Source organism: Calypte anna, chromosome 5A (genome assembly GCF_003957555.1).
Source record: "Calypte anna isolate BGI_N300 chromosome 5A, bCalAnn1_v1.p, whole genome shotgun sequence".
Lineage (NCBI taxonomy): Eukaryota > Metazoa > Chordata > Aves > Apodiformes > Trochilidae > Calypte > Calypte anna.
The window spans coordinates 42,483,162-42,501,861 of record NC_044251.1 but is presented as its reverse complement, the minus strand read 5'-3'; the positions used below and the strand labels follow the sequence as shown (position 1 = coordinate 42,501,861).

Here is an 18,700-nt window from a genome sequence, read left to right as displayed (position 1 = left end):
AAGCAGTAATAAAAAGGATTGGAAAACACTTTCCCTTTGCTCAGCCTGAGATGTTTATGCAAAGCATCTTCCACCACTGAGTTCCTCTAAATCAAAGCCAGCAGTACTGAAGGACTTTTTTTCCTGGAGGTTTAGGAACAGATCCAGGGATGTGAAACCCTTCTCTTGGGCTCACCCCCAGGAACCAGCTCCACAGCCCAACCCAGCACCTGGGACTGGGTTTCCACCACCAGCACTTTGCAACCAAGACACCATCCTCAGTGTCTAGAGATGCAAAAAAAAAAAAAAAAAAAAAAATAATAATAATAAAAAAACAATCCTTACCCTAAATACTTCTTTTACTTCTTACTAGTCCAACTTTTGGAAGGCAAGTGCCTCACACAGCTGATGGTCTTCCCTGCAGAACCCTTCAAAGTGCTGTTTTCCCCAAATTCCTGACTCCTGGCCATCAGGGGTGATGCTTTCACCCAGCCTGGAGATGGAGATGTGGGGAGGTGACAGAGGAGGATTTGAGGAGGTTTGAGGAGCTGTTGCTCACCCACAGCATCAGCAGCAGTGGGAAAGCAGAAGCCATCAGCTCCCCTGTCCCCAGACATCCTTCTCTCCACATGAAGAGCAAAAAGGCATTAAAAAATGTTCCTCATTGCACTCAGATGACTGGAGTCAAAACAGAGAGAGGAAAAAGTGGCTGCTAAACAGGATTTTGTCTCCTTTCAAGTCACCCTTTGTAACAGAATCACAGTCCAAAGTGACAAAACCTTCTAGAAATCCAGGCAGTTAAAACTGATTCTTTTCCCCTTTTATAACAGCCCTTCCAGGTATTACTTCTGCTGCTTCTTCTCTCCATCTCTCCCCATTTCACTCCCCTGCAAGATCCCTGGCAGAGCCAAATCGTTCAAGAGAAAAGAAAAAAAAACACTACAGAGCACACCCAAAATGCTGCCAGGGACTTGGAATGAGTGAAATGATCAAAGACAGAAGAAAATGTTTCTATTCTGACCTCCCAGTAACACAAATCCGGACTCCCTCCTGCAGCAATCATTAGGGGAGATATTTTGGGGCAGACACACAGCTTTTAAACTGACTGACAAGTGTCACAAATAAACAGATCTGTGAGAGAGGAGAGGGAAGCAGCAGCCACTGATGCCAGCAGGGCTGCACGTGTGGGGAAAATAGAATTACAAGGGGAAGCTATTTCCATGCTGGTGGTGAATGCTCCCAGGCAGAGCCCTACATCCTCTTAGCACGGGGGAGCCAGCAATGGAAAGAAAAATCCACTTGTTCTCCTTCTGTGTGAACACTGAAAAACACCAAACCAAAAAAAAACACCAAACCAAACCTCACACTTTGTTTCCAAAAACCACTTGTAACTCCAAGGGCTCCGATGCAAAGATTTGGGCATCCTCAATTCTCTGCTCCTACAAATCCCTGCCTTCCCTTGGGGACACCTCAGAGCATCCTCCCAATCCATGGAGGGGCTCTAGAAAGGTGGGGAGAGATTTGGACAAGGGCATGATGGAGTCACAGGACAAGAGGGAAGGGCTGTAAGATGGAAGAAGCAAGATTTAGGTTGGACATTGGGAAGAAATAGTTTGGTGTGAGGGTGCTGAGCCCCTGTGCCAGGTTTCCCAGAGAAGCTGTGGCTGCCCCATCCCTGGCAGTGTCTCAGCCCAGGTTGGATGGGGCTTGGAGCAACCTGGGCTGGTGGGAGGTGTCCCTGACCATGGCAGGGGTGGCACTGGAGGAGCTTTAAGGTCCCTCCCAACCCAAACCACCCCAAGTTTCTATGATTCCCTCCCACAACTCTGTGCACTCAACAAGAACTCAGCCCCGTTCCTGGCCACCTCTGCTGGAACAAATTAAATCCACTTAAGTGAACATCATAAAACGCCAGGTTTTAAATGGCTCTTTTTCCAGAACATTGTCTTCTGCAAATAGCACCGAGGTTATTGATTTCCTGCACTGCAATATCAGTCTGTTTACTCAAACTAGTTCCCATTTTAAAAACTTCATAAAACATAATCCGGAAAAATCACTCCCTGCCTCCAACACCTCTGCCAGCAGGCTTGGTGCACTGAGAGACCCTGAGAAAAATCCCTTCTGAATATTCTAAAATATTCTAAAAATTGAAAGCTGACAACCAACTGATGATCTTTCTGTTTGTGTCAAAACTCATCAGCAATTCACAGAACCATAACCTGTCAGGTTGGAAGGGAGCTCCAGGACCTCCAGGAGCTGATTGGAGCTGTTCCCCTGTGCAGCTCCCACCCCCTCTCTGTTCCTCTCCCTGCACTCACTGGGGGTTCCTCTCAGCCTCCTCACTCCCTTATCCCAAACTTGGGTTTCCATCCATCCATGGGCAAGTTCACAGGAACTTCTGACCTGCTGTGTGAGCCTGGGCCCTGCCCAGTCTGTGCCTTGGGAATGGTCCCATGATGGATGCACAGAGAGATTGTTGGGTTTGTGTTGCTGCTGGAGCAGGACCCTCAGCAGTGGCTGAGCATCAACATCTTCCTGGCAGCTTGAAGCAAGGAGCAGCAGAGCCTGAGGTTCCAGTCCCTGTACCTGGGGTGTGGAGCAGACTGGTTTGAGTCCTGGAAAAAAACCCAACTTGTCCTGGGGCTGCACTGCTGGGATGCTGCTTGTGTGCTTTAGTTACCCAGAGAAATACAAATCAAGTTTTAAAGCACTTGGTACCTGGAAAAGGCTCTTTCAGGCCTGGCAATCAGGAAGGGATATTTTTTTATTTCTTTGGTTGGGTTTTAGCCCTTTATTCCCTTGGTGTCCATGGCATTTCCTGCAGGTATTGTTTGGTTTTCCCAGTTAATCACTTGGCAGATGGTCCTGGTCCATGGCAACTTGTACGTGCCATGAGTTTGAGCCTTGAGCTGAGAATGCTGGAGGTAACAAGTGGGAATCCTGGAATTCCCAGAGTGTCAGGTGGGAAGGGCCCCCAAGGCCCCTCTGCTCCAACCCTTCTCATCTTCTTGTTTCTCTGAGATGTCTCAGCACCCCCTGGAGCTGAGACTTCCAACTTTCCAGAGTGGGGGAATCCACCCCTTCCCCTGGGAGACCATTCCAAGCTCTGACTGTCCTCATGGGGAAACATTTTCCTCTGGTGTCCAATGGGAATCTGCCCAGGAGCAACTTGTGCCCATTGCCCCTTGTCTTGTCCATGGGACTCCTTGTCCATAGGGAGTCTCCAGCTGCTCTGGACCCCCCTTGAAGTCCTGGGTCATGGGCAGGAGGTCTCCCCTCAGCCTTCTCTTCTCCAGCTGAACAGACCCAGTTTTCTCAGCCTCATTTCCTACAACACACCCTGGGTTCCATCCCTGTGAGACTCAAGATTCCTCCCTGCCTTATTTGCCATCTCTATTTTTGGATTGAATCTGACATCTGGAACACTGGCTGTGCTTTTCCTTGCTTCCACAAGAATCAATGCCCCTTCCTGCTGGATTACACCTTGGAGCCTCACGGAGCTAAAAATGTCAGTGAGATGCTGGGATTTAACCAGTTTCAGCTGTGATGGCAAAGGAAGGAAATGACATTTTAGTTTGTTTGAAAGGTGGGAGAATGGGGTAGCAGCGAGAAAACAGGAAAAAAAAATCTTGACAAAGAGAGTTGGCAGCTCAGCTGAGAAGACAGCTTGGTATGAAATGTACCAGCAGAACTTCGGGCCAGAGTCACAGATCCTGCAGCAAGCTCATCACTTCTTCTGTCAGAGGAATTCAGAAGCATTGACTGAAATTATCAAACCAGCAATTTTTAATTATTTTTTTTATCCAAAGGAAACTTTTCTTCTTTCAAAATACACAAATAATGGTGTGGTGTAACAGCCCCAAATTGCCAAGCAACATGATGACATGAGGTCCAGGGCTCTGAAGTGATTCCAGAAGACAGAATATTCATTCATGGGAATGCAATCCATCCATCCCTGGTTACCACAGTCATCACCTGCTACCTTTTCATCAGCCAACCCCAAACCATCAGACATCTAGAGGCTGGAAGTTTCAGCACATCCTACCCCCAACCCCAGGGGACAGGCCACAGGACATCTGGGCTCAGCCAGAACTGAAATTCTCAGGTTTCTGCTTTAAAGTGCCAGCAAGAGACACCAAAACACATCCCTGCCATCATGCTTTTTGCTTCTCTGTACACTTGGTTTGGTTCTTTCTGAGGACGAAGCAGTGGCAAAGCCTCCTTCAGAAAGTTAGGAAGTCTGAGGATCATTAAGGTTGGAAAAAACCTCCAAGATCATCAAGTCCAACCAGGAAGCCAACACCACCAAGCCAACTAAACCATGTCCTTCAGTGCCACATCTTCACCAAACAACCCTGGGGATGGGATGGGATGGGATGGATGGGCTGGGCTGGGCTGAGCCTACCCTGCCCTGGACCTGGCACAGCTGAGGATGTTCTGCAAGACTTTGTTCAGGAAAAAAAATTATTAAGGACGTGTTTGAATCCTCAAGAATTTAGCTTTTTAATTGAGAAGCCAGCAAGAAAAGTTATGTAAAATCCAGTCATCACAAATACCATCATTCAGCTCTCATCATCTCAGCTTGTTGAGCTTTCCTGGCATAGGTTGAGATGACTCCCACGAGTGCCAAGGAAAGGGATCTGGAAACAGTTCCCACATCTCAAGAGCATTGCAAATAGAGAGTAAAGAACCTGGTTTAGCTTGCAAAGAGAAATAAAAGGATGAGGCATAAGTGAAAGAAATAAAAGGCTGAGAAAATCATCACAGTATTAAGCAAAAATGAACTGAGATGATTTTCAAAAGGAAATTAAGATACCTTTGAATCAGCAAATATTAAAAAAAAAATGGAAAATTTATGACACAGGGAAGAGGGGAGACAGCCACTGATTCAGCACCACCTGATACCCAGTAAAGATCCATCCCCAGGCACTGGGAGTTTTCTGAGGCTCTGGACATGTCTCTACACAGGAGCTTTTAACAAGTTTTGGCAATCTGGGGCACCAGAGGAAAGAGCATCCCATTTAATGAGCCCCCATCCCACTGCCCCAGGGGGTCACCACCACCCCCATCACCCTGTTCCTGGCACATTACAGTTCCACTGCTGCATTAAAATACAACCAAGTTCCCAGGATCAAGAAACCACAACTGTAAAGGCTGCTGCCCATCCCCACCCCTAAAAAATCTCCACAAAGTGACCAAAATCCATGCTAGGGAGGTCAGAAAATCCTTGCCAATGACCAAGGCAAACAACTAAAGCTTTTAGCCTGCATTTTTACCTTTTTTTTACATGGGGATTAACAAAACAGAGGCAGCTGAGCTCACTTTTGTCCAAGCAGAAGCTGAAGGGCCAGGGCTCCTCCAGCCACACACCCCTGGATGGCTCTGGGAGTTCTCAGACTGGAAGGGTGACTTGTGGTTTTTTTATTGCAATGTTACTTTCTTTGGCTGTTGTGCAAATTTCCTTGATTTTCCAAGAGATTTTTAGATAATTATGTATTTACCTAGTTAGCATAATTGTCTTCAATTATGTAATTAGTGTTCATATGTGTAATCATTTTGAACATGTAATTATATCTAATTACACCATTAAAACGTGCAAGTCATAAATATCTTTATCATTTTGATTGATAGACATACAGGGAGGGGTGAGGGGGAAATATCTCATTTGTTATTTTTATCTCCTGGATCCTGAAATCTGCAAGAGTCAGAGGATCCAGCTTATCATGTTGCTGTAATTATTTATAAGGACTTCTCAAGACTCCACCAAGGTTACACCTCTCAAGCAGAGGTAAAATGACTCAAAACCACTCAAAACTCAGGAGCTAAGAAAGAGTGCAATTTTTTTTTTCTATAAAAAGAATGCTAATAAGAATAACCTGGGAAATATTTATTGCTTTGTGTCTAAGTATGCACTTGTGAAGTTATTTATGCACAGCTCTAGAGAAAACCAAAACCCAACCTGCACAAGATCATAGAATCACAGAATCATAGAATTAGCCGGGTTGGAAGGGACCTCAGAGATCATCTAGTCCAACCCTTGACCCACCGGAGCAGTTGCTAGACCATGGCACTGAGTGCCACATCCAGTCTTTTTTTAAATGTCTCCAGGGACGGAGAATCTACCACCTCACCGGGCAGTCCATTCCATAGCCTAATCACCCTCTCCGTGAAGAAATTCTTTCTAATATCTAACCTAAACCTCCCCTGGCACAACTTAAGACTGTGTCCTCTTGTCTTGTTGAAGGTCGTCTGTGAAAAGAGTCCAGTTCCCACCTCGCTACAGCCTCCTTTCAGGGAGTTGTAGACAGCAATGAGGTCTCCCCTGAGCCTCCTCTTCTTCAGGCTGAACAGCCCCAGCTCTCTCAGCCTCTCCTCATAGGGTCTGTGCTCGAGTCCCTTCACCAGCCTGGTTGCCCTCCTTTGGACCTGCTCCAGGACCTCTACATCCTTCTTAAACTGAGGGGCCCAGAACTGGACACAGGACTCAAGGTGTGGTCTCACCAGGGCTGAGTACAGGGGCAGAATCCCTTCCCTGGACCTGCTGGCCACGCTGTTCCTGACACAGCCCAGGATGCCATTGGCCTTCTTGGCCACCTGGGCACACTGCTGGCTCCTGTTCAGCTTCCTGGCAATCCAGACTCCCAGGTCCCTTTCTGCCACTCTGTGCCCAGCCTGGAGCTCCCCATGGGGTTGTTGTGGCCAAAGTGCAGGACCCGGCACTTGGAATGTTGAACCTCATCCCGTTGGAATCAGCCCAACTCTCCAGTCTGTCCAGGTCCCTCTGCAGAGCCCTCCTGCCTTCCAGTTGGTCCACACTCCCCCCCAGCTTGGTGTCATCTGCGAATTTGCTGATGATGGACTCAATCCCTTCGTCTAAGTCGTCGATAAAGATATTAAACAGAACTGGGCCCAATACTGATCCCTGGGGGACACCACTAGTGACCGGCCGCCAACTGGATGCAGCCCCGTTCAGCACCACTCTCTGGGCCCAGCCCAAGATGTTCCTACGTGTTCTAACAGAAGATGCTGTTGCACCCAGGAAAGGGGTTTGGAAGCTCCTTGTACTTTTTGGATGCCAAGATGACCAACAGCCAAATCTGCCAGGACAGGAGCATCTTTCAGTGCTTTGCTTTGCTTTATTTCAGCATCTGCACCCAGGAGCACTCAAATACCTGGTGCACACCAAATGAATCAGGGCAGCAACAGTTGAGTTTTGCCTTTAATTGCCTTTGGGCTTGGGAGGCAAACATTTACACACAAATTAAACACCTAAGCTTATTTAAAGTTCAACTTCTCCTCTTCAGGTTTAGATATTTTATTTATTAGGGGCTGGGGGGCTTTATTAACATACAGAAGAGTCTACACACCAAAAGAAACAAGCCAACCCACATGGGCCTGAGCTGGCTCCAAGTCCTGGGGGTGGAGGGGGAAGCCTAACACACATCCCCCAACACAACCAGAGCTCCTCAGAACCCCTTGGGGACAAACCTCAGGCACAGAGCATCCCTCAGCATGGATGCTCAGCATCCCTCCCTTGCTCTGCCAGCCTGAAAAGCTCCTCATGTTCTGCAGAGCATCCAAGTGCTCAGGTGGATGGCAGCAAAAATAAAGCCAATATTTCCCCAGCTACCAGGGGGTAAAGGAGAACTGGGTCATTATTTCATCTAAGAGGTGGCAGCAAAGAGAATTAAAACACTGAGAAGGATCAGAGAGGGGTTAATGGTCAGACCAGACAAAGAACCCACTTTGTTCCAACTCTGCCACCATCAGACAGGTCAAACTGGGTTGGGGGATTAGCATTTCTTTCCTTAAAATGCCCAACCAAGCATCTCAAAAGCCACCAGGTTATTGCTGTGAAAGCACTGTCCTCAGCACCACATGAAGCAAGGTAGTAAACAGTAAGTTCAGAGTATGTAGTGCTACAGAACCATCTTCCTTCTGCCCCCTGAATTTAGTGGGATATAAAAAAAGGGCTCTGAAGAGCAATCAAGCCTCTAAAGTTCACCAAAGGAGCTGCCAGCCATGGAGGAGCACACTGATAATATAAATCAACCCTTGAGGAGCATCAGCTCTATAGACAAACCCTGGAGACAAGCACTGAAGGCATCAGCATCCAGGTTGTAGTCACCTCAGAGACCCTAACATAGCCTTGGGCTTTGGGATCCAACACATCTCATCGTTGGAGAACTCAAATGGGCAGGAAAAAAATGGGGTTTCCATCCATGAACTTCTTGCTGCTATGGGGAGATGTAGGAGGAGGTAACTGCTCTGAGGTTTGACTCACAGATGTAGGAGAACATGTCTGTCCCCATGCCCACAGAACCAGGAAGGATTCCTCAGTCTGCTCCAGAAAAAGCATCTTTTTCAGGTCTCTTTTCCCAGCCCAGCTACCAAACTACTTCTGCTTCAGCCACAGCAGATCTGCAGATGCTTCTGGTTTCCCTGGGTTACTGAATTCTCTCATTACTCATCAAATAAATCCTTTTGCAGTGAGGAAGACTTCATGGCAACAGAGCTCAATTCAAAACCACCCACTGATGTATTCAACACCCAGGGAAAACAGGGCCTTCCCCAGCAGCCCAGAGCTGCCTCTCCATCCTTTCAGACCTTGTAAGAGCCACCAAGAAAAAGGAAACTAAAAGCTGAGAAAACAGAGACAGAAACCAAAGCCTGCAGAGCACAATTTGGGGAGGAACCTGCAGGAAAAGGGGAGAAGAGAGATGCAATCCCTTCAGAGGACAAGTGGGGGCATTCTGGTGGGGATTTCTGGCAGCTTTCAAACTTCAAACTTGATATGAAACTGGGATGCTCAAAAATCCCCAGGCTGGAAGTCATTTCCAGCTCCGTGGGATTCTCTGATGCTTTTGGGTGATTCCTGATGCTTTACAAGCCAAGGCTCAACATTCTCCTTGAGAGAGTGTGACTGAAACCCCCCCTTCACTTGCCCTGCTGTTACATCTCTCTTGATTTAAGGTGTGACCTCTTCCCAACACCACTCCCAAGCCTTGTTTAGAAACCTGCAAAAATACTTCTTGCTGAGGGACAGAGAACGAGGAGAATCAGCAGGATACAGCTGGTCAGGTATTCAGGATAAAAGCACCAAGGAGATCAATTTCTTTACCAAACCATGTACTTTTCAGTCCAGCTTCCTGCAAGTGTTGGGGTCAAGCTTTACACTGCTTCCAGGGGCATCTTCCCAAAACAGGCAGTGGGACTGTGGGATCACCTGCTCCAACCATGCCCTAAAAAGGGGGAGTGATTAAAGGTGATCCCTACTCCAACCATACCCTAAAAAGGGTGAGTGATTAAAGGTGATCCCTACTCCAACCATACCCTAAAAAGGGTGATTAAAGGTGATCACCTGCTCCAACCATACCCTAAAAAGGGTGAGTGATTAAAGGTGATCCCTGCTCCAACCATACCCTAAAAAGGGTGATTAAAGGTGATCCCTGCTCCAACCATACCCTAAAAAGGGTGATTAAAGGTGATCCCTGCTCCAATCATACCCTAAAAAGGGTGATTAAAGGTGATCACCTGCTCCAACCATACCCTAACTCTACCAACCACTAACCCAGCTCCAGCTGACCCTCAGCATCACACCTCCATGGCTTTAAACACCCCCAGGGAGGGAAATGCAACCCCTCCTTCCCTGGGCAGCCTGTGCCAGGGTTTGGTTATATTTTCAGTGAAGAAGTTGCTTCAAATATCCAACCTAAACCTTCCCTGGGCACAGCTTGGGAGCATTTGCTGCCCCAAAGGTTCTGGGATCCATGGTGAGGAAGCAGCTACACAACTCCCACCTCACAGAGACAACTCCACCATTCATTAGTTACAGCTTTACAAGAGGTTTTTTCACTCTTAGATTGTCACTAGGCAAGGACCTCAGGTCCAAAACTGATTTTGAGGGGAAATAGCTTCTTTAGTGGATTGATTTTTTTCTCCTGGGTTGCTTTTTGGGCAGTCTAAATCCTTACAGCCTTCACCATCAACTTCCCAAGCAACACAGAAAGCTGGGGCTGAGAACCTCTGGATCTCCCTCCTTCTTCCACCACCTCTCCCTGCTCATACTTCAAGGTTCCCACAGGCATCCTCATCACAGAGCCTACCCCTGGGACAAGATAAAGCAGCATCAAACCAGAAATACCAGTAAATGAGGTCTAGAAGCAAGGAAAAGCCACTTTCCAAAGACCCATGGTACATCAGGACATCCCCCTGCATTGCAAGACCCCAGACCCAGAGTGTCTGGAGCTGGTGGGCTCCACACCATTCCTCAGTCACCTCTCACAGCCAACCAAACCACTTCTCCACCAACACACACATTACCATGGTAAAACAGAGAAAGGATTTGGTTATTTAAAGTGCATCCCATCTTAATTACCCACTGTGATTAGCACAGCCACCTCTAATGGCTCAGAGCAGAGTCCCCACCTTCACCTCCTCAGCCTGCAAGGAAAGAACTGACATTTCCTGGCACTTCAGCCATGAAGATGTAAAATGCAACATTTCAGAAAACCAAAACAAAACCAGAAGAAAAAAAAACACCTCATCTGACAGTCTCTTTGATCAGCTGCAAGGGAAACATAAAAGTCTCCTTTGAGGGAAAGTGGAGGCTACAATTTCTATTTTAATTGAGAGGTCTTCTCATTAAGTGCTGACGTGGCCAAGGAAAGCAATTTGTGGGGTGTGGGGGGGGTTCCTTTCAGTGGAACAGCTGCTTCCCTATGGCATTCTGCACACCCTTATTAAGGTAATTGTACTCTTGTTAGGGAAATTGATGATGATTTCACACGACACTCCTCAGTTCATGGGAAGGCTTTAGAAATATTCAGTGAACACCTGACAAAACCCAGCCTGACTCATGACTAAATTAGCCTGCATTTTATGCTGGCAAAACCCTTTTTAAGAGTTCTGCTCAGTAAAGCTCACATCCAGCTACAGAGGGTTTGTATTAAGTAATGTGTGACTAAAAAATGATAATTAAAAAACCAGTCATTTTTGCAGTTGAGGCTCTGAACAGCTTATTTGATGCTTTTTCCCTCAAGCACAGCACCTCTGCAGAGCAGGGCAGGTACAGTGCTCACTACAAACCTCTGACAAGAGAAGGAAGTGTTAAATGTGGAGGACAAAAAAGAAAAAAAAAAGGCTGACAAAAATCACAACTTGACTGAGGGACAGCACTGAGCAAGGAGGTGACTCTTGGAGTTGCACCAAGCACCTTAGGACTGGGACACTTGTGCACCCACAAACACACGGGGACCCACCAAACACTTCTGTAACTCATAAAGCAGTTTTCTTGATTCCAACCACTCGTTTGAGACAGGAAAACAATTCCCAGTAAGCAAGTGAGAGGCCTGGTCTTACTCAGGCTTTTGGGATGTGCTTTTTTTTCCTTCCATATCCAAATTTAGACGGCTGAGCAAAAGCAGCTGCTGCCTTGGGTCCCACTGGGCTGGGACCTTTCTGTCCCTCAGCACCAGGGTTTGGCCATGGCAGTGCTGGGTTTATGGCTGGACTGGGTCATCTCAAAGGACTTTCCCAAACCCAAGTGATTCTGTAATTATCTGGGGGCACACCCAGAGAAGGGCCACGAGGATGATCAGAGGGCTGGAGAAGCTCTCCTGTGACTGAGAGAGTTGGGGTTGTTCAGTCTGGAGAGGAGAAGGCTCCAAGGAGACCTCACTGTGGCCTTCCAGTACCTAAAGGGGCTCCAGGAAAGCTGGGCAGGGACTTTTTAGGATGTCAGGGAGTGATGGGATGTTAGGAAGAAGTTCTTCCCCATGAGGGTGCTGAGCCCCTGTGCCAGGTTTCCCAGAGAAGCTGTGGCTGCCCCATCCCTGGCAGTGTCTCAGCCCAGGTTGGATGGGGCTTGGAGCAACCTGGGCTGGTGGGAGGTGTCCCTGCCCATGGCAGGGGTGGCACTGGAGGAGCTTTAAGGTCCCTCCCAACCCTGAAAATTCTCTGATTCCATGTACACCCTCACATGTCACTCATGGAGCTGACTGTCAGGAACAGCACAACACTCAGTTCCTGGGATAACACCTGGAAAACAGATGGATCTAAAAGGATGACCCTGAAGCCCCTTCCCTGCAGGACACAAAATCAGCCCAGCAAGTTCATCAGAACTCCTGGGTTCACCTCAACCTCCCCAAGGCTGCCCCAAACCTTCCTCCTGCCCAGACAGCAAAGGGCTCAGCAGAATTTTGTCCAAACCCAACACAATCCTGAAAGCAGTAATTAAGGGAAAAAGAAAAAAAAAAAAAAAAAGGGCTGCATATGCCCACCCACAGTTATCCTCACCTGAGCCTGGATGTGGCATCAGAAAAAATTAATCAAGGAAAATGAGTTCCTATGGCAACTGATGGCACATTTAATAGATGAAGTGATGAGAGCTGGGGATGAGCAGGCTGCAAATTCTGAGCAGCACTGACACCTCAAATGCTGCCACTGCACAGCCAGCATGTGGACATCTCAGGATGTTTTGGGGGGTGCTCAGAGCTTCCTGTGTAATCCAGACTGAGGCTAAATTTTGGGGAACTGCAGTGTGCAAGCCTCTGTAATTCTCTTCCCTTGCAATAACTCCTGCAGCCCTACATTATTCTCCCCTCAAGCCTCAGCAGTGCCAATCAGCCCTACAAAAACCTTCCAAGTTTTCAAACACTTTCCAGCTTGGGACTGCAGCCAATGTTCTGGGCATCTCGAGCATCCCCATCTCCATCTCCACCTGCCCTGCCACTGCTGCCCATGAGCCAAAAATGGGTTCTGGTGGCCAAGAAAGCCAAAGGCACCTGGAGGGCATTAGAAGGGGGTGGTTTTTAGGTCCAGGGAGGTTCTACTCTGCCCTGGTGAGACCACCCCTGGAATACTGGATCCAGTTTGGGGCTCCCCAGTTGCAGAGAGACAGGGATCTGCTGGAGAGAGGCCAAGGGAGAGCTCTGAGGATGCTGAAGGGACTTGAGCATCTCTGCTGGGCAGAAAGAGTGAGAGCCCTGGGGCTGTTCAGCCTGGAGAAGAGAAGGCTGAGAGGGGATCTCTGAATGTCCATCAAGAGCTGAGGGGTGGGGGGCAAGAGGAAGGGGCCAATCTCTGTTCAGTGGTGCCCAGGAGTAGGACAAGGAATAATGGGGTGAAGGGAGAAGAGAGGAAGTTCCAGCTGAAGCTGAGGAGAAACTTCTCTGCTGGGAGGCTGAGGGAGCCCTGGCCCAGGCTGCCCAGAGAGGTTGTGGAGGCTCCTTCTCTGGAGCCTTTCCAACCCCCCCTGGATGTGTTCTGTGTGTCCTGCCCTGGGGGATCCTGCTGGGGCAGGGCTGGCACTGGAGCAGCTCCACAGCTCCCTTCCAACCCCTGTTGTTCTGGGATTTCTCTGATTTTTAAGGAGAGTTTCTGCAGCACGTGGTGGGAAGCCAAGCAGAGGAAACCTGAACCACATATTTTCCAAGAGCCCCCAGCAGAGCATCCTTTGCTTAAGCCTGAGCTGGAGCAGATCCCAGAGGAGCCCACGAGAGCCATCAGCCTGCAGCAGAGCTACATCCCGTGATGGAGAAGTTAAAAGCAACTCCTGGAAAGACAAACCAGCTCCAATGTACTCTTTGGTAAAGCAGGTGGGAGCACTGACAGGATGCAGTGACATGAAAAAAGAGAAAAAAAAAAACAAAAAAAACCACCAAAAGAAATATTCATTCCTTCTTCTCCCAGACTCCCACCCCCAGCAGATGCCCACCCACCACGGGCAGCCTCAAAGCAAGGAGATGCCACGAGAAAGGTAAAGAGGCAGCAGGGTGGGTGGCATGATGGGGTCCTCACCCCCACCAGCCCTGGTTTGAAAGCCCTGGGAGAGAACCCTAAGAGAAGAACCCCACAAGCAGCAGTGTTCTCTTTGCCTTTTCCAATCCTCTGAGGGAAGAGGAGAAAAGGAGGGGTGAGAGTGGAGGAGAAAGGTGGTCAGTGCACAGAGAGGAGACTTTGGGACTCCAGGAGGATCATGTCCAGCAATTGAGAGCTCACTTGTAGGCACCTCTTTTTACTGTAGGTACTTGTAGGCACCTTCTTCTATTCTATTGACTGAATATCAGACAAGCTCTGATGTCCTCTACAGCCAGGCAGAGCATCACTTAGCCCTCCTCAGGGCTCAGCTTCCCCATTCCTGTAGTGCAGGGATCTGCTCCAGCCCATTGCCAGGTCTGGCACACACCTGCCTGCCCTCTGCTTGAGACCATAAGAGGTCCTAGAGGAGGAAAAATCACAAGAGAGTTTCCTCTATCAACCCAGAAGGACTTGGCTTTCTAACTGCCTCTCAGTAGCTGTGGAGCTCAGAGCCAGGAAAGCAGGTGAATGCAGCTAATTAGCCCCAAAACCAGCAACAAAAATTCTTTTTTTAAAGTAGAGTGCATGATTTTAAAGATATTTTAATTTGGTGAGTGTAATTACCTGTGGCACCCCCAGCTATCAGGGTGCTGAATTCCCAAGCTCAGCTTTTGAATCAGGATGGGGACTTCACACCTGCTCTTAAATGCTCTTCAAAACATGCAGGCTTGCAGAAACTGTTTCTACACTTTTGTTTAGGGACAACAGTGTGACATTTCTACTCCACAACCCATCTCACAGCCCTGCCACCAGGCAGAAATTCCTAAATGTCCCTCAGCCACTTTCCACTGATGTGGAAGGAGCACCCCAGGCCAAGACTTGGGTTTCCTGCAGAAAACAGGGGATGTACAAATAGAATCACAGAATCATTTTGGTTGGAAAAGACCCCTAAGATCACCAAGTCCAACTTTAAACTCAGCAGTGCCCCGGCCACCCCTGTCCCATGTCCCTCATCCACACAATCCCAGGGCTCTGAAACCCCTCCAGGGATGATGGGGACTCCAGCCCTGCCCTCGGCAGCCTGGGCCAGGCCCTGACAGCCCTTTCCAGGGAGAAATTGTTCCTAATACCCAATCTGAACATCTCCTGGCACAAATGAAAATGAAAAAAGGCTTAAAAATAAATTCCCTATCACCTTTTCCAGCCACAGCATCCTGTCACAGCAGAAACACCCTGCTAATGAACCAGGTCCATAAGATGTAACTTAAAGAAGCAAAACAACTAAAAACCTTACAGTATCCATATTTAAAATACTCAAGAGAAGTTACTGGTGGGTAGGAGACAGCTGGAAGCAGTCAGCATCACCTTGCTGGTTCTATCATCCCCTGCCTGGCCCTGACCAGTTCTTTTCCCCAGCAATTCCATTGATAAAACCAACACAAACCTTGGTGAGATCCCCAGCAGACCTGGCTTTGGAGGAGTCAGATACCAATGGGCAATGAGCCTGAGATCAAATATACCAAAGCCAAAAATGATGCTGTCTTAGGCTTTTAATTATTATTACTCTTTTTTTTTTTTTTCCCCTCTACTTTGTGGGGCACTGAAACTGAATTGCAATTTAATAGGAAGGTGGTAAAAAGGCTCAGGCTTAAAGCCAGTCCTGCCAAACCTCCTGTATTTCACTCCAGAATCACCCATCTGAGACTGCCCACGCTGTCCCCTTGCTCTCAGGTAATTAATCTGCAACAAATACTCAGAGTCTCAGAGCCAGGAAGGCTGGGTGAGCACCCGAGAGCAGCCAGAGGTGCTGCCTGACAAAGAAAATCCATAAATGGGTAAAACAAAGAGAAATCAATTTTCCATCCTGGCTCCCCAGTGAGAAAATTGACATTTTTATGGAAAAGCAGCAGCCGTGTTGGTGCTTTCTTGATGAGACATTTTAGTTCAATGCCATTAAAAAAAAAACCAAACCCAAAAAACTAAAATTCAGCAGCATTTGAGCTTTGTTACTGCTTGAGACAGCCCCTTCCAGAGCATTTCCTGATGAGTAACAGCCCTTCCCTTGCTTTGAAGCTCCCTCAAACCTCCAAGGCAGGCAGGACTGAGGAGGAACTTTGATTTTGGCTGCTTTGCTGGAGCAGATGGAGGAGATGATCTGAGAAAGAAACATTCTCCAAGGAAGTACATCAGAAGTGGCATTCTACCCTTATTCTCCTCTTGTCTGCCTCCACAGGAATGGGCAACTCACCACCCCCTAAACCCACAGCACATCCAGAGCTGCTGCATCCACACACACAGCTTTGGATCTTAAAATTGGTAAATAAACCTGGGTGAGAAAAGTTTGGGAAGGTGAAATGAATCCAGTGTTACTGACAGGGACTGAGAGACCTGCACTTGCTTCAGAGGTGGCTGGAGAAAGCAGATCCCAGCTTCCCCACCTTGAGGAGCCCCTGGTGCCCCAGAACATCCCCTGCTGTCCTGAGCTGCAGCTTTAAAGGAAATTTTGTGCAGCTCCCCTGCACTAACAGAGACATCTTAAACTTGCCCAGAGTCCTGCCCTACTTGAGTCCTGCTTTGGGCCAGGATAAAGGGGATTTTCTGTCTTGTAATTTTACTTTCAGCTGCACTGCTGAAATGAACAGCAAGTTTCTCAGGCAGTGGCTGCTGCTGGGACTGATCCCACTCAATATTTACAGGTACAGCCAGAGCCTGGGGTGCAGAACCAAGGGCACTGCTCAGCTCTGAGGAACATTTTGCCCTCTGGAAGGAGAAAAGGAGTCAAGAGGTCACACCTGGAACCTCCTTTGGGGAGGAACAGACAAGAGAAATGACCAAAACTGACCAAACAGAGGATTCCATCCCATACACCTCATCCTCAGCATAAACTGGAGGGATCACCAGGGTCAAACCCCTTCCTGCTTCCCCTTCTTCCCCTCTCCCTCTTTGCTTCAGCATCCTGGGAGGATTCCATCCCTTCCTCTGCCTGTGCTCCTGATCCATCCCAGCCTGAATCTGTGTGTTCCTGCCTCCAGCTCCCAACTGCTCCTGACCCCAGGATTCCAGCCTGGACTTTCCCAGGGCTGCCCTGCAGCCTCAGTGGGGATGTGAGAGTTATTGGGGGAAAGGGGGGGGAACCTGGGATCAATTTTCCTGTCTATTTGTATAGATTGAGTCATTTTTCCTGTTTCTCATTCCTGTTCCATTCAAGCTGTGTAGTTTAGTTCCCAACCCATCAGTCTCTCTCCCTTTTTCTCTCTCCTTCCTTTACCAGGGAGGGGATGGGGATGAACAGGGAGCATCTGACATTGGGTTTCATTGCTGGGCAGTGTTAAACCCTGACACCAAAAGCCTTCATCCAACAACAAAAACCACTTTTCTGCCATTGATATTTCCTCTCCAACACCAAACCAACAGCCTGGACAATTCTCCCCCTGGGATTCTGACACATCCACCTCTACCTCCCCTCCAACCCTTCTGGTTCTGCAGCCAGAAGATGAAACCCAGCTGCAGGGGTTCTGAGACAGAGAGGGCAGAGGACAGACGTGGTGCTCGAGCCAGGGGGCAGGGTTTGGGCTCACCTGTGGCCGTGGATGGCCAGTGACCAGGCAGGTCAGCTCCAGGGTCTCTCCCTCCCGGATGGTGTAGACCCTCTCGGAGTAGCGCTCCTCCTCGATGTTGCACGCCAGACCCGAGTGCACGATCCTCACTGTGGGGGGGGGCTGCAAGACCCAGAGAGAGAAACCAAGTCAGCACCATCACCTGTACCTCTGGAACTCTTTGTTTGCCTCCTTGCACCTGTTTGTACCCCTGGACCTCTTTGTACCTCTGGACCTGTTTGTTTGCACCCCTGGACCTGTTTGTTTCCACCCCTGGACCTTTTTTTTTCCCACCCCTGGACCTCTTTGCATCTGTGGACCTGTTTGCTTGCACACCTGGACCTGTTTGAACCCCTGGACCTTTTTTTTTGCACTCCTGGACCTGTTTGAACCCCTGGACCTGTTTTTTTGCACTCCTGGATCTGTTTGTTTGTACCCCTGGACCTGTTTTTTTGCACTCCTGGACTTGTTTGTCTGCATGCCTAGACCTGTTTGCATCCCTGGACCTGTTTGCACCCCTGGGCTTGTTTGTTTGCAGTCCTGGACCTGTTTGTCTGCACCTCTGGACCTGTTTGCTTGCACTCCTGGACCTGTTTCTTTGCACCCCTGGACCTCTTTGCACCCCTGGACCTGTTTCCATCAGAGCTACCTGGGCTCCATCCCCTCAGCAGGGAGCAGAGCATCTTCACCTCCTGTCCCCTCCCTCAGCACCCAGACATTTGGTGCCAGGAGCCAGGGTGTTTAAAACAAAACCTTTGCAAGCTCATTTGCATGCCACTTATTTTGGGCTTCAAGTTGCAAATGAACCCTGTGCTATTGTTCTTTTTTTTTATTGCCTATCTTCCTAAATGTATTATCACACTCATTATGCAAATGAGAAGCCTTAATTAAACCATTAAAATTAAGCAGGAGAAACAGGGGGACTGACTCTGCTTCCTTCCCCTGTTGCTGTCAGAGGGATCAGGGTTTGGAGCAGAGGTTTGGGTCAAGCAGAGCCCCTCCTTCCATTTTCTTGTCCAGACAACCTGAACTCCAGCAGATGACACGCAGGAAAATGCCAAAGTTGTTGCTAACACCAGCCCTACAAATTACAGCTCTTGCAGCTCTGTGTCTTCAAAGCACATTCCTGGCCCTCCAACTCTCTTGGTTTCTGAGCCACAAAATTCACAACTATTAAATATTCCCGAGAGCAGATCCACAGGGTAAGAAAGTTGAGTTACAGCCCCACTGACAAATAAAGACACAAACTAACCAGCAGGGAAGGTAAAACGTAATTCTGGGGAGTTTTACAGACCCAGTATTTCACCCTCTCTGCTCAGCACTGC

General features: G+C 48.4%; 1 protein-coding gene across 1 annotated transcript in view; it reads right to left on the bottom strand.

Annotated features, from left to right (window-relative positions):
- MDGA2 (MAM domain containing glycosylphosphatidylinositol anchor 2) overlaps positions 1 to 17,504 on the bottom strand; it is a gene marked incomplete at its 5' end in the record, with an annotated part of 215,453 nt that extends 197,949 nt beyond the window's left edge. Inside the window, one exon of the mRNA XM_030452508.1 lies at positions 17,358 to 17,504. Coding sequence (XP_030308368.1) covers positions 17,358 to 17,504 — 147 coding nt within the window. The remainder of the gene's footprint in view (positions 1 to 17,357) is intronic.
- Between the last annotated feature and the right edge of the window lie 1,196 nt (positions 17,505 to 18,700).